Below are 14,140 nucleotides of genomic sequence, written 5' to 3'. Positions count from 1 at the left end.
AGTAACATTCAGGTTTTCTGTGTTCTTATCACCTGCTACAGACTGAACATTGACCATTTCATATTGGTGCATATATATGTGATGTTTCCTGTAGTGTGTTATTTAGTTAATGTGTTCATTTATTAGAAATATTGATTTGTACTGATTTTGATTAGTATTTGTCATAGCAGATAGTTTGTATTGTAGCAAAATCAAAGTGTAAAATAATTAATGTTGTGGAGGTTTTGATCTATCATTGATTAGGCTGCAAAAAACAGGGGTTCTACAATGAACGGATGATCTGAACTAACTAAAAATTAACTTGTCGTTGCATAAATTGTCATATCGGGCGTTTAGGAGACAACTATCAAAACATTGTTGCCGGGAAATATTATTCCGCCAACTTTTCAAAACATTGAAATTCCCGCGGCCGCTTGGAGCCAATTCGATTTACTGACGCATCAGCAAACGCGGGAAAGTTGGCCACGTGACCGTTCCAGCGTTGCTGCGCGATAAAACGCATCTGCGGAGGGGACACGTCTCAGACCTCGTTTTGTGACGGTACGTAACGAACGGGAGAGGAGTTTGATACAAACCAGGTAAGAACTTCTAATTTCGGATAAACCCCAACTGATGATTGTAGTTCTTGATTAGCAACAGATTTTTAAATTATTTGTATATTCTTAACACACAGCTCCTCTGTCAAAGTTAAGATTTGTGCTTTGCTTTTCCAATGTTGGGTTAAATGCACTTATTAAAAACGCACAAACATTATTTATAATGTAGTTGTAACTTCCTCGTGTGGTGCAGTTGATAGTGGGACTAGGACACGAATGCTATTCTGTTTTACTGTAATTAATGTGTCTCTTTAAATATAAAGGAAAAAAAGCGGTTTGGCAGAATAAAATTGCTCAAATTGGGGGGGGTAGTCCTATATTTAGCTTAATCCTTCTGAATGGAACAAACCTATTATAAACAGCGGTTACGTGTCAGTTTTAACAGCATATTTCTCAGCAACGTGCGGATCACCCGCCTTCCTGCGCGTTTGTGTCCTACGTCACTTCCGCCGGATATCGGTCGGTTTGGCGGAATTTTTTAAAGAGCTCCCATTTTACCAAGCGGGTGTTTTTATTGCAGTATTATTGAGGTGTCGGTCCGTTAAAGCGTTGAAATCATGAGCCTCGTGCTGTTGACGGAACTCTGTGTTTTTTCTCTGACTCTGGGTGAGTTTTTTCTGAACTACGTCAGTTGTTTTTGCGGAAACGCCAACGCGTGTTAAACCATTCACACTCATTGGTGTTTTATTTATCAGTTGTGGAGTTTTGTGCATAAACACGTTTGAAGTCACCTCTTTAAAAAGTGAACCTCTACTTCACCGTAAATGACATACATGCATTAAAATGGCGACGTGATAACGTGTTGAATCACGTCGGTGACAGCTGTAAGGCTTTGTGTTGGATCAGGTCTCATTACTGACTAATGTGTTGGATTAGTAATTAGAGTATGTTGCTTTGTGATTATACACATATTTGGAGAATGATTAATTTCTGTTTATCCAGTCAGTTGCCACAATAAATCAATACAATTACTAGTAGTAAGATGGAAAGAAGTGATGATAACTAACTTTTTACTCTTGTGGCTAGAATTCGGTATTATGGAGGTTTGGCGGCTGTAAATGAGTAAATAATCAACATTGTTGTATGATTGAGTTGAGTGTATTGTATATTTTCAGCAGCCTTTTCAACTCCCTTAATTGAGGCAGAAGAAGGCGATGATGCCATTTTGCAGTGTCTCCTGGATCCTGTTGTTGATGTGTCGGAATCCCCGGTGACGTGGAGCAAAGATGACGCCAAGGACATGGTCCACGTTTACATCCGTGGACGTGATCGGGCTTCTGACCAGAAGGAGTTCACGAACAGGACCTCACTCAACCACGAAGGCTTGAGGAGAGGAAACGTGTCCCTGCGTCTGTCCTCCGTACGACGCGCCGATAGCGGCACATACACCTGCTACATCCAAAGGCTGGACACGTACTGTCATACCGGCCTCAAAGTTGGTGAGGAAGGAAATCAGTGTGTCTAACAATGATGTGGTCTCATTTTACCCAGTGAAATGGTAAAAGTATTGTGGTAATGGTAATGTATGAACACAAAAGTATTTGTGTTCCTCTTATGTGAAACAGTGGCGAGAGGCCAACTCATCAGACCACGAGGGGTTTCTCTCAACGTGACACCGTCGCTGGACGTGCCAAAGGCAGAAACTCCAGGTACATGGGCAGTGGATTGAAAGACGATGGTTGGTTACATAAAGTAGAATAGAAATCAAAGTACAGGGATGAAAGGCAGTGAGTTCTAAATAGATGGCTGCGTCAGAATGGGCGTGAGGTTGGCTGGTGTCTGAGTAGAGGATGCTCAGGATGGAGTGAGTGGAGGCAGATGATTTCATGTGGGGACCCCCTGATGGGAACAGCTATGCGTTGGTGGTGTAAGGTAGAATAGAGATGCTTTTTCCCAAAGCATTCTCATCATCTCTTTTACTGCTTTCATGAAGGTGCATTTGTCAAACTAATGTTTTCTTGCTCTCCTTTTAGAAGACAATGAAAATGAAACTGGCTGTGATGTCAAGTACACGGTTATCTCCATTTTCCTGGGTGTTCTTGGAGCTGTGATTCTGTTGATCCTTGGGACGTTCAGTGAGTTCACGTCCTTTTCACCAAGCCTAAGTCGACATTGAAACCTGGTCCACAGGAGCCATGTGTGATCGATCTAGATCAGGGGTCAGTGACATGGTCACCCGCAAGGACCACGAGTTGCTCTTTTAAAAATAGGAAGGATTATGGCGAATATACGATCTGGCAAAGCAGAGAGTTTTCAGGGTAATCTTTAAGGCACATTCTATGTGTTCCAGTTCTATGATGCACACATTTATCAGCTTATGTCCGGCCACAAGCGCATTTTCAATGAGCTGATACTTTTTACTTTATGCTGATATAAGCTGTAAAGCATGTTGAATGTTTGCTCAAAGACATATCGGCATGTGACTCTGGGGAACCAGGAATTGAACCACGACGCTACAGTTGGGCGACAGCTTGACCTCATGAGCCACCCCTAATATATGAACACGATTCTCTTATAAACAGACAAAAACAGGGAGAGCTACTGTATACTTCCGTTCCTGTTTACTACCTCGTTAAGGTCATTGTTGATCATTTTTGTGAGAAATGATTAACATGTCTTCACACAGATTAATACCATGACCCCCGATCCAGATCTTTCAGCTCTGAAATGAAGCAGGTTGGAGTTGTCTGAGCTCCACAAACATCAGTTGCAGAAATGAGTGAACAGGACAAAGAGATGTGTACATAAGGAGCTCTTTTAACTTTCTCATGTTTTCAGTGACTTGTAAGAAGATCCAAGAAAAGATGGAGAGGAAAGTAGCAACAAGAACAACCAATACTGAAATGCAGAGTCTAAGTGGAGGACATCCGACAAACGGTGCAGGAAACCCCCAGGAAGTCGTGTAGCGCTGGATGGGCTGAAATCACCCTGCGTTCACCAAATACTACGTTTAGAAGCAACCGGAGTTGATGTGAGACACTTTTTAAATATTTCTGTTCTTCCATCCGTTAAAATTGAGTGAAAAAGTTAATTATTTATGACAAAATATGAATCCGACTTGAATAAATCAAACTAAATGACTAATATTGATCTTAATAGTGAAGTAAATGGAATTTAATTATTACTGTACTTAAGGATTTTTAGGTGTGGTCTCCAACAGTGAAGTAAAACAGGTGTCTTTTACAAAACTGCATTAATTCAAATTGCAGCATTATAGTAACCATTATTAGCATGTTGCCCTGTCATTATCAGTGTAGCTACATCTGTTTGTTTTGTTTAAACGATGATTGGGAAACGTGTTTACACTGTTTTGCCAGGTTTTCATAATGTCAGACTAAATATTGAATACGACCAATTAAATGTGATGTTAGTAGACCCTCATAATAATGAGTGCAAACTGCAACATTAGTGACATGAAGTAAAAAATTAAACCTGCCAATTCTCTCATCACTGTCAAAAACATCTTGGCACCAAGTTGCTCATCGCATAGAGTTTGCTAAGAAGGTAAAGGAACCAATCGAGCCTGAATAAACACAATACAAATCTGGTTTGTGACGACTCTGCTCCGCAGGAAACGAATGTCATGATTACATCAGTTCATAAAGATGTTGCCGTTTCACGGCTGCAGGGTTTGAATCCAGTGTTTAACATCTATAACGCTAGGGTTGTGTAACTAAAATGTAAAATAATTTCCACTGCTGTTTAGTTCTGCTCGTCTGTGGGGCTCAATGGCCCTGGGAGCGTGTGGAGAGTCTGTGGATGAGTGGGTCTCCTGTGGAAAATGGGATTTTAGTAGTCAATCTGAGCAGATCCTCAGTTTATTAAGCTTCTTTTCTTTAAAAGCACTTTTACATTTCTGTTCTAAAACATGTTCTGTTAATTGCGTATGTTTGTTGTTGTTTTTTTGCACTTTAATATTTCAACATTATTACTCTATTCATTCGTTGTATTTTTCCTGCCTGTTGTTAAATTATTAAATCTATTTAAATGCAAATGTTTGTGTTCTTGTTTTGTAGTACTATGACAGTAGTATTTTACTGATTTATTTTTTTATTTTGTAAAGCTCTAAACATGTCAAATCCACTATTTACTGCTCGTCTTTGTATCCTAATGTGAATAATAGATAAAATAGTCGTGGGAACTTGTACATCAGAATTTGGCGCACGTCCTGGATGAGTGACTTACGCAATGGACCAATCAGGCAGCAGCCAGAGTCACAGCTGGCGCGTGTGGTGAGTTCATAACCCCCTCCTTCCGTTCTTGACCGTCATACGGTTTAGGTTTGAGGGAAAGACAGGCGCTCAGGAATCCGTCACGCAGGTACGTTCTATCATTTAATTCAAGTGTTTGGAGCAACAGGACCGCGTTAGAACGTCATTTTTCTATTTGTAGTTTTGGCTTAAAATAGATCGGTGACAAATAACTAGCGATTTCATTAATATTGATAACCTGTTTTATGGCCCCTGCAACCCGTTCCCCAAACACAAAGGACCGCTTAAACAGGTCGTTCTCCGTGCTGTACTCGCTAACGAGTGAATGAGCAACCCGTGGGTCGCTAAACTTATTTACAGTGCTTTAAAAGTAGAAGCGCGGGGCCCATTTCGCGCCACATCCGCGTCCACCAATGGGAGGGAAGCCTGTCCCCCGCGTCCACCAATGGGAGGGAAGCCTGTCCTCCGCGTCCACCAATGGGAGGGAAGCCTGTCCTCTGCTTCCTCTGCCATAGGCAACTTGTAGTGATGAGTCCGGCAACACCGATGCGTCGGCGCCTGCGTCGAGCTCTTAGAGCGAAGCACTGTGTCAGTGCGCGCGTCGCGTTGGGAAAGTCACGTGACCGATACAGTTCCTGTATCAGTCACTGTGACGCGCCAGACTGTGTTTATAAGGAAGCGCATGTGTCGGGTTGCATCTGCCGAAAGGAATCCCCTGAGCGTTTGCCGTTCATCGTCAAACTCATCTATAATTCATCTCATATCGGAAAATAAGGTGTCAGAACAGCAGCTGTCTACACCCACTTCAGACATGTTATTCAGCATTATTTGTTTCTTGTTGTTTGGAAATGGTCTACTAAAATGCCAGTGTGTTGTTTCTAGATAACCTTTGGCAAGATCTCCTCATTGCAGTGGGCAGAGAGTCCAAATTTGTTTTAAAAAAAAACAACAAAAAAAGGCATCTTCATTCACAACATGTTCACTTAGATTTTTACGTTATGATTCATGTCCCCTTTATCGACTGTAACTAAAAATATAAATTTTAAATGTAAATGAAGATATGAAATAATACTATATAACATACAATGGCTTAAATTATATTATTGCATATATTAAGTCACAAAATCAGTGTCAGCTGAGTCTGTCAACTAGGCTGCCTGTAGGGAGTTTTAATGTCCAGCAGGTGTCAGTATTCAGTGACACAGTATCAATACAGTTTTGCAATGTGTCGAAACGTTTCATGACACCTCATCAACCCATCACTAGCAACTTGCATGTGGTCGCACGCGGACACACACAAACAACTTCACATACACACACAGACGCACACAGGTCTGGGTAACAACCAGCGATACTAAACGAATGTTGGGGAAGTTCAAATGCGGAAGTAAATGTTAGTCTGTCCATCAATGGTGGTTATGGTGGAAAATAGAGCTGATCCTTTATGACGGAGTTTAGGCTGTTACATACAGGACAGCTAAGAACGTATATTATAAAACGTCAAGTTTTATAGGTAATGCAATTGAATGCCTGCTGTTCCTCCGACAACCTGTCATTGATCATTGTCATTGGTACTCTGGCGGCCTCTGCTGGCCACGAAACGCACTGTCCAACTCATCATCTGCGCATCTGTCATTTTATTTTCCCTCAGTTCTGTGCTTCAGTATTTGTTCATTGTTGTTGTTATTTATATTATATGTTTCACTGGTAATTAGACTGTTACTGTAAAATACAGTTGATAATAAAGTTTAACAATAAAAGCTAAGCTGGAAAATGCCGGTGTCTCCATTCACCACACTGGAGCGTAAGCGAGAGACGTTTCATTTCCGGACACTGAAACGCCTCTCAGCACCGTTGTATCAGTGTTTGGGGCGACAGTGGCTCAAGGGGTGAAACTGTCATCCACCAATCATAGGTGGTCGCTGGTTCGATTCCTGGCTTCCCTGAGCCACGTGCCACAGGGTCACTGGACACTGCACCCCTGGTGTCAGTGCCAGTAAGTGTGGCTAAATGTGTTACTGTGTTTTCTTAGTCTCAGTTGGAACTCAACATGCCCGTCACGCGCTCTGAGGCTCAGGCCGCTCGCGTTCATCCACGGAGGTCCCACAGACTTTGCTCCAAGATGCTGCAGCAGGAGAAGAAGTCACCCGGGCTGAAAGTGCTGAAAGTGCAGAACGCTCAGCTTGTTGGGAAGGTAAATGAAGCCGGGCCCTTGACCTGCTTATGTTGAGTTATCGGTCTTTGTTGTGTTTTTTTTTTTTGCTCGGCCGTTCGACGGACAAACCCCTGAGGGGTCCTTTCACTTCGCTCCCACCACGCGCTGCCAGGTTCAACCCCTGTTGCCTTTTCCTCGACGCCGACGCTCCTGTCCCTCCGACAAAACATCAAGGAAGCCTGGACCTCAGCACCGACCCGACCCGGCAGCCTCCAGGGTCCCGACCCGGCCTCCGCCTCAGTGCCTGCAGCCCACACTCGCAGATAAGAGGCGCTGGTGTCAGTGCAGGACTGGACCCGTGACCCGTGACCCGTCTCACAGCGTTGGAGTGTTTTAGCCTCAGGGAGGAGCGGCCGCTGGGCGGAACCAGAGGAGAACCAAGGTGAGCCGCACGCTGCAGAGGACGTGCTGTACCTTTACCCCACATGCTCTCCCATTCACGGCCTCCAGGAAGACTGCGTCCAACCGCCTAGGACGATGCGTGTGTAGGTGAGGAGGCAGATCATAGGATTATGTGGCTCCACCTTTACTGATTCCACTGTTTCTGCTTGTGACAGATGACGGACGAGATGATTTGTGCCAAGATGAGCTGAGAACTTCCAGCTGGATCAGATTTTTACAAACACAATAAAATTGGGCAAACTGGCGTTGGCTGTGTGCTTTTTACTGGTAAAGACTGGGACCTGAGGAGGGGTCTCCCGTCGAACCTCCAGCCACCGGAGGCGCTGTGGATCAGGCGACGGTGGCGATCAAATGAGACGTATTCAGGAATAGTTCAGGTTCAAAGTGCAACTGTAGAAAAACGTCTGTTACCACTAAATGTGCAGTCATACGAAATAGGCTGAACAGCTTAGAAATAATCGAATAAAGCATGAATTTTGCAGACGGCAACTCAATTATAATAAACACAGCCGGTCAAAGAAACCGGATCATACAGCCAGACAGACATCTATCTCCGTAAAGCTTCACAAAGCAAAGGACACGATGCTGTATATTTATCCAAACAAACGTGAATTTAACTCAAGTAGGTCTATTTCCACTTCATTTTTAAAAAACAGTTATGATTAACTGAAGTTGTTCCCGCGCTCAGCTTCTCCCTCAGCCAATCAGAGCGCCCTGTGGTCCGTTTGCCGCTAAATCTTGTTGCTACGTAGTAGAAGGGGAGGAGTGACGTAACCACGTGCGGTGCGAAAGTATAAAGGACGGAGGCACCTCGCCGCAGACTGGAGCGAGTTGGAAAGATGGTCAATTTGGGTCGTGAGCGGCTGTTCAGTCGAACTATGCGGGGAAACGCGGGCAGCGCTGCGAGCAAACACAAACCAACTTCTCTTTGGGTTCTTAGGGATTTCAACGTTTTGAACCAGGTAAAAACATAACATCCTCCTGATTTTGATATGATCTATCAATATACGGTAATGTTTAGTGTTTGAAGGTTTTAAATGTACATCCCTGCAGTACTACAACTATATGTAAAGCTGCTACAGAGGTACTATTCGTGGACACGTGTGTGGACCCGTGGAGTCGGAACCACGGGCCGATCACGTAATGTCTGCTTCGGACACGCAGGAGTGTGGCGCTAGTGTAATATTAAGGATGCGCGAAACCCCACGAAGAAGAGGAAGAAGGCGGTGACGTGACCGGCTTCCAAACCCCGCGAAACTCATCCCGTGCATCGCGCTGTCCTGCATGTTGATGTAGCAGATGACTGTTGTTAGTTGGTGTCATCGTCACATTCAGAACCAGCGCTTCTCCACTGTGTTCAGTTCGACTCGGCTCTTTGCTAAAATGAAGACCCTAATAAGTTTGGCGGTAATCTGGGTTACACTCGCTACAGCGACTACGCAAGGTAACTAATGCTAACACTAGCGACGAGTTTAACGCTTTAGGTTCAAGTTAAGCGTTGGCTCTTTCTAAGGGCGTTCATCTCGAGCGGCAGCGGGTCGTTCTAAAGACGCCAGTCCTCGACGAAGCAGCAGATTAGCGACTGTTTAGATGATGCTTCACAGGTTTAAATGACTTTAGCAAAAGAGCGTAGCCTGATGCTACCAAGATAAAGTTAATTCCTCCTCTGGCGTCGGCAAAGCGACGATTAGCATGGTTGCTAATGGTTCAAAGCTACTTGATGAGGTGGTGCTGTACACTTCAATTTTTACTAAAACGTAAAATGTTTTTTGCAGGAGCGTGTCATTCCACCCCCCAAGTTGCAGCAAGAGTGGGCGATGACGTCATTCTGCAGTGCCGGTTTGATGCTCCATTGAATTTAAGCACTCGGACATCTGACTGGAGACGTGATAAGCAGGTGGTCCATGTCTACCGCAACAGAATGGACTATCCTGATGCACAGGACCCGCAGTTCAAAGGCAGAACAGCTCTGAGCCATGAAGACCTGAGCAGTGGCGTCATGACGCTGCAGATCGTCTCTGTTCAGCTCGGTGACAGTGGCATCTATTCCTGTAACGTGCCAAATGTCGGCGATTCAGTGCTCTCTCAATGTGTCATGCTTACTGGTAATAAAGCTGGATTTAAACTTTAGAGGAATGGACATGATGTAATGCTGTGACAGGCGCCTAACAAGTTTTTTTTTATATATTAATTTTTTATATATAAACAGTGACAAACACAACGGAGGTCCGTCCCACCACGACGAGGTCTCAGGAGGAAGACGAGAGGACCAAGTCTGGTACGCAGTTTAATTCCTGAACTGACTTTTGTTCCTGACACTGGAACATCTGATGTGATCTGAGGTGGTGACGTTCTGATACTAGAACGTTTAGACATATTGGAGCCACAGTGTGAAGTAATCATTGCTCCAGTCATGGTCTCTAATTGTCCTGCAGCATAGAAATTACCTGCAGATAATTCAGTGAGCCCATTTATAGCTTTGGGTTCAGAAAACGTCTCCCTCAGTTTAATAGAACAACTCTCTTACAGCTGAGTGAGATTATTTTGTTTTCATCAGTTTCAAAAAAGAAAACTCTTTGAAAGCAGTTTTGGATTGTATCATCTGCTTGAGCCGCTTGAATATTCTTAATACATTGAAGAAATGGGAGACCTGCTCAAATTATGACTTTATTTTCTGTTCCTTCAGAGGTGGACAACACTGTCGGTGCCGTTGTCTGGGTTTGTGTTCTTGTTGGAGTTCTTGTTGGAGCTGGGCTTTTATTCCTGGTAAAACGGAGGAAGAGCCGTAAGTTAGTTTAAACATGTTTGTCTGTTAGTGTAGTAAAATGGTGTTTTAAATGTTTCTAACTGAAACTGAATCACAAACTTTTTCAGTGCGCTGTTGGAGAAAGGTCAGGAAGGCTCCAGCGGTGGAGGGTGCAATCATCTGTCATATGCAGACTCTGATGAAGCCTTCAGGAGCAGGTGATCAGAACCAGGATGTCACCCAGATCACATTGAGCAACAAGTGAATCTTTCTAAAGGTCTCTCTCCGTCCCTTCTTCTGAAACACTTGGTCCGTATGTTTCGAGCAGTAAGTCAGCGCTCTGTTTTCCCCTCTACTTTACGCTGCTCCACCATGTTCAGTCCAGTTGGTTCAACGTTTGGCTGCTGGTCTTGATACTGAAGCACTAATCACACAGCTGTCTTCTAAATATTAATGTATTTTGATTGTTGTCCTGATCATGGCCTATTTATACTACAAACTGCCAGTGTCTTTACTATGGAATGATATTTATTTTAATTGTCACCATTTTGGTATTTGGCCTCTTACATGAAGAACTATGGTCAGTAAATGGGTTTAAGCACTTTTTTTTCTATCCCCATCAGGGGTTGCGTTAGAGTGGTGGCAGAGCTTAGCTACTGGATGTTTGGTGGGAGACTGCTCAACCTCTATCTACTGACACCTGCAACAAACCACTAAGCAATTTAAATGTTGAAAAGCTTCAGTCACGTACTGGACAAGGGATCGGTTACACACAATCATGAGTTGTAGCTGTTGTGACTCAGGGATTTTTATAATTTTATTTTATTTTTATTTTTTTTACTAACCTTATCAAACGTTTACTGTAAACGTATAGATTTGTGGTAGTTACTTAAATTAACTGAAGCACTTTCGCCATGCGTGTTTGCTGGAACTGCATCACTGAGCGACAGTTAAAGCCTATAAACCTCTGCAATAATCCTCCATGCATTTGCTTCTCACCAGTGTCGCCCTCTTTCATTTCATCTCTGTACTGTGTGTGGGGATAATAGATCTGCAGTTGTAATGTGCTGTCTTACGTTTTTTTTTTTTTTTTTGTTTATAATACTTAGCTGTTGTAAGATGTAATTTCTCCACTTTGAGACTAATAGAGGTGTTTTTTTTGTTTTGTTTTTTTTCATCAGAATAAGAAAAATTCTTCTTCTTCTTCTCATGTATTTTGTATCCTCTGGTTTCATCCAGTCTCCTATCACAATCATGTAGTATTATTATTATTATTACTACAGCAGACTTTTAACCTGCTGATGATTTCTGTGTATCTTTTCTATGGCTTGTGATGTGCTTAAAACCAAAATAAATCAGTCTGTCTTTTAACCTGTACAGTGATTATTTTTACCTCTATTTGTACTGTAACAAGCAGAATAGTGTGAGAGTTCACACTGGGAGACTGTGAACTGTCGTTCAGGGTGAAGACCTACGTGAAGACAATTTACCTGAAGATTCTCAACTGGTCTGGAGTGGAGATGTGGCAGAGTAGAATACTTTACCACGTACATTCAGGAAGCTGCTTCAGTCTGAGCAACGTTGCCCAGAGACCACATACCATGAACTCTGCTGCTGTGACTCCTCCATCACAGCAGCTCCCTGTGTGGTGCTACGAGGATGGAGCCTGAACACTGTGTCAAATACATTTTAGTACTTGCAGTATGTGACGACTACTGAGCTGTACTTCTAACGGTGGAGGGAAATTATGAATGTATGCAACATTTTACATGAATTACTCAGGACCATGAATATAAATTACCTATAACCGGGCAAGTATTTCATATTAGCTAAACAAGTTTTATGCAGTTGACACACTGCCGTCTCAGCTAATACATTCATGAACTGCATGTACAACCTGATTTACAGTCAAAGTTTGGAAAAAGTCATTCTTATATTTTTATTTGAGTTCATAGCAGCACTGGAGTGAATTCCATTAGAATTCTAGTTCTGATGTTTGAGACCCCATGTTTAAAATGAATGCGGGGCCGAACATGTCAAAATGCAATAAAACCCACTAAAACTGAAATGTAGACGGTGGAGAACCTCCCGTTCAGTCAGAGGCAAACTGTTCTTTTGTCTGTGTTTGAGAATAAAAGCAGCTGGTGATTTTTACAACAATACACCTCAGAACAGATGGATGGTGGGCTGGAAGAGGGCTGACCACCAGGCAGAACCGGGACGGGCCGTGGACCCGGGAGTGACAGCGGCTCGAACGCTTTGTCCCACAGTGGTGGGTGAGTTGTGAGCGCAGGCGGAGGGGGCGCCACAGTTACCGCCTTCATGGGTTCATGGGTTTGAGTCCTAATGTTTGAGTGAACGCTCATACAGCAGCACCCAAAACCTGCGAAGAACCTGGACCAGAACCAACTGAAAAGATGAGACTCGTTTCCCTGTAGGTGAATGTTCCACAGTGGGACAGCAGCTGTTTGCTGGACTAATGTTTACGTGATGGGAGTGAAACTGAAGCGACGGCACAGCTTCTGCTGCTGCTATTAATGGGGTGCGCTGCTCATGGGTTGAGTTCCCGTCCCTAATGGCCTCGGTTCCTGCTGGACGTGATCATGTCTGCTGCTGCTGACCTTTCTGTCACTGCCTCTGCCTCATCCAGAGGTGGAGGACACCGCTAACGTGGTGGGAAGATGCTGTAACAGAGTGAAGGGGAGCTGTGATGTAAATAAAAGAGTCTCAGCATCACAGAAGTTTAACATGGATCTACTTTTAGCACTGATAGAAACAAGATTGGACCAATTTGGTGGTGTGATGCTTAAAACTCAGACTGCAGTCAAAGAAAACATATTCTGCAATTTGTGAACTGCCGCCACCTCCTAGAGATGTCCAACTCGAGACCCCCCACTCGACTCAGCATCGATCTCTTGAAGCGGAAGTGTCGTCAAGCAGAAACTCGAGCGCGTTCCGAATCACGTGACCAATGAGAGCGAGAGGCGTCGATACGTCACGTGACTGCCGAGCGGCTTATCTGAAGTTTGAACTGACTGGTTGTTTCAATATTTCAGAGCTTTATAAACGTGGCAGCGGACCGGAGATGATCTATAAGATGATAGATGATCTTTAAGATCGACAATTTTCACATTACGGATATCTAATTTATTTATGACAAGTTCAAAATGTAATTAAAGACTACAACCTTTATTAGTCAGACATCAGTGCCGTGCAAACGGCTCCTCTCTAAAGCTGGAGAGGTGGTGAGAATGTGATTAAAGTCATGTTCTGTGGAAAAATAAAATAAAATAAAAGTCTTTGATTACCTAAATAAAAAACATGTCTCCTCAATGTGGTAATAAACAGTGTCAGAAGCACCAAATACAGCTCTAATAACATCTGACTATCAAAAATATTCACCACATCAAGGCTGATGTGTATTGCTGATATATTATTATCCACAGAGAAACACAATTACACACCTTTGATTAAACAACTTTTATTTGACAATAAAACATGGACTGTGATCCTGAACAACCACGTATCAGCGAGAGTTTGATGGTCAGTCTGCTCTGATGCAGTTCTCACACACAACCAGCAGATGTCGCTGTTGTGACTGTGTCAAATGGTGTCGAGTAATGTGTCGATTTCAGACCAACTGTGTCATAGTTGCTCAGTGATTCACGAAGCTTCGATTTCGACATCTCTACCACCTCCTAGGATTCCCGGGAAAATATCAAGCACATCAAGGATGTTTAGCGACGCTACATCCGCCAATGGGCCAATCAGCACTCGCTTCCTGCTGTGTGACCAATCAACATTCGGCTTTCTCTGTTTCTGACCAATCAGAGCGCAGCGGCGGGAAACACAGCTGATCGAAGAGGAGGCGAAGGGAGATTTGGCGCCTTTGGTTCAGTTTGCAACAGGACGAACAATCAGGCTTCGAGATAAGAATTAAAACTTCACTCTGACACGAGAAGACTCGTTT

At 43.4% G+C, this 14,140-nt stretch overlaps 2 protein-coding genes across 7 annotated transcripts; both read left to right on the top strand.

Annotated features, from left to right (window-relative positions):
* The first annotated feature begins 55 nt into the window (after positions 1-55).
* On the top strand, positions 56-4,590 carry LOC121202166 (butyrophilin-like protein 3). 5 transcript variants are annotated; one of them, XM_041070396.2, is made up of 5 exons: positions 56-578; positions 1,715-2,035; positions 2,162-2,245; positions 2,570-2,671; positions 3,375-4,590. In XM_041070396.2, exons 2-5 carry the CDS (start codon positions 1,837-1,839, stop codon positions 3,500-3,502), a joined length of 513 nt encoding a protein of 170 aa, XP_040926330.1. In that variant the 5' UTR covers positions 56-578; positions 1,715-1,836; the 3' UTR covers positions 3,503-4,590. The 5 variants fall into 5 exon arrangements, with proteins under 5 accessions (XP_040926330.1, XP_040926329.1, XP_040926327.1 ...); XM_041070395.2 differs by having other exon boundaries at positions 1,712-2,035; XM_041070393.2 differs by lacking the exon at positions 56-578 and adding an exon at positions 595-1,202 and having other exon boundaries at positions 1,712-2,035; positions 2,573-2,671.
* A 3,609-nt stretch (positions 4,591-8,199) lies between these two features.
* LOC114857830 (uncharacterized) lies at positions 8,200-11,541 on the top strand. 2 transcript variants are annotated; one of them, XM_029154703.3, is made up of 5 exons: positions 8,200-8,386; positions 9,200-9,529; positions 9,634-9,702; positions 10,111-10,209; positions 10,299-11,541. In XM_029154703.3, the coding sequence occupies exons 2-5, from the start codon at positions 9,346-9,348 to the stop codon at positions 10,433-10,435; spliced, it is 489 nt and encodes a 162-aa protein (XP_029010536.1). In that variant the 5' UTR covers positions 8,200-8,386; positions 9,200-9,345; the 3' UTR covers positions 10,436-11,541. The 2 variants fall into 2 exon arrangements, with proteins under 2 accessions (XP_029010536.1, XP_029010528.1); XM_029154695.3 differs by lacking the exon at positions 8,200-8,386 and adding an exon at positions 8,462-8,868.
* Positions 11,542-14,140: the final 2,599 nt, after the last annotated feature.

This window comes from Betta splendens, chromosome 1, assembly GCF_900634795.4.
Source record: "Betta splendens chromosome 1, fBetSpl5.4, whole genome shotgun sequence".
NCBI classification, from domain to species: Eukaryota; Metazoa; Chordata; class Actinopteri; order Anabantiformes; family Osphronemidae; genus Betta; species Betta splendens.
This window is presented reverse-complemented; position numbering and strand designations above follow the sequence as displayed.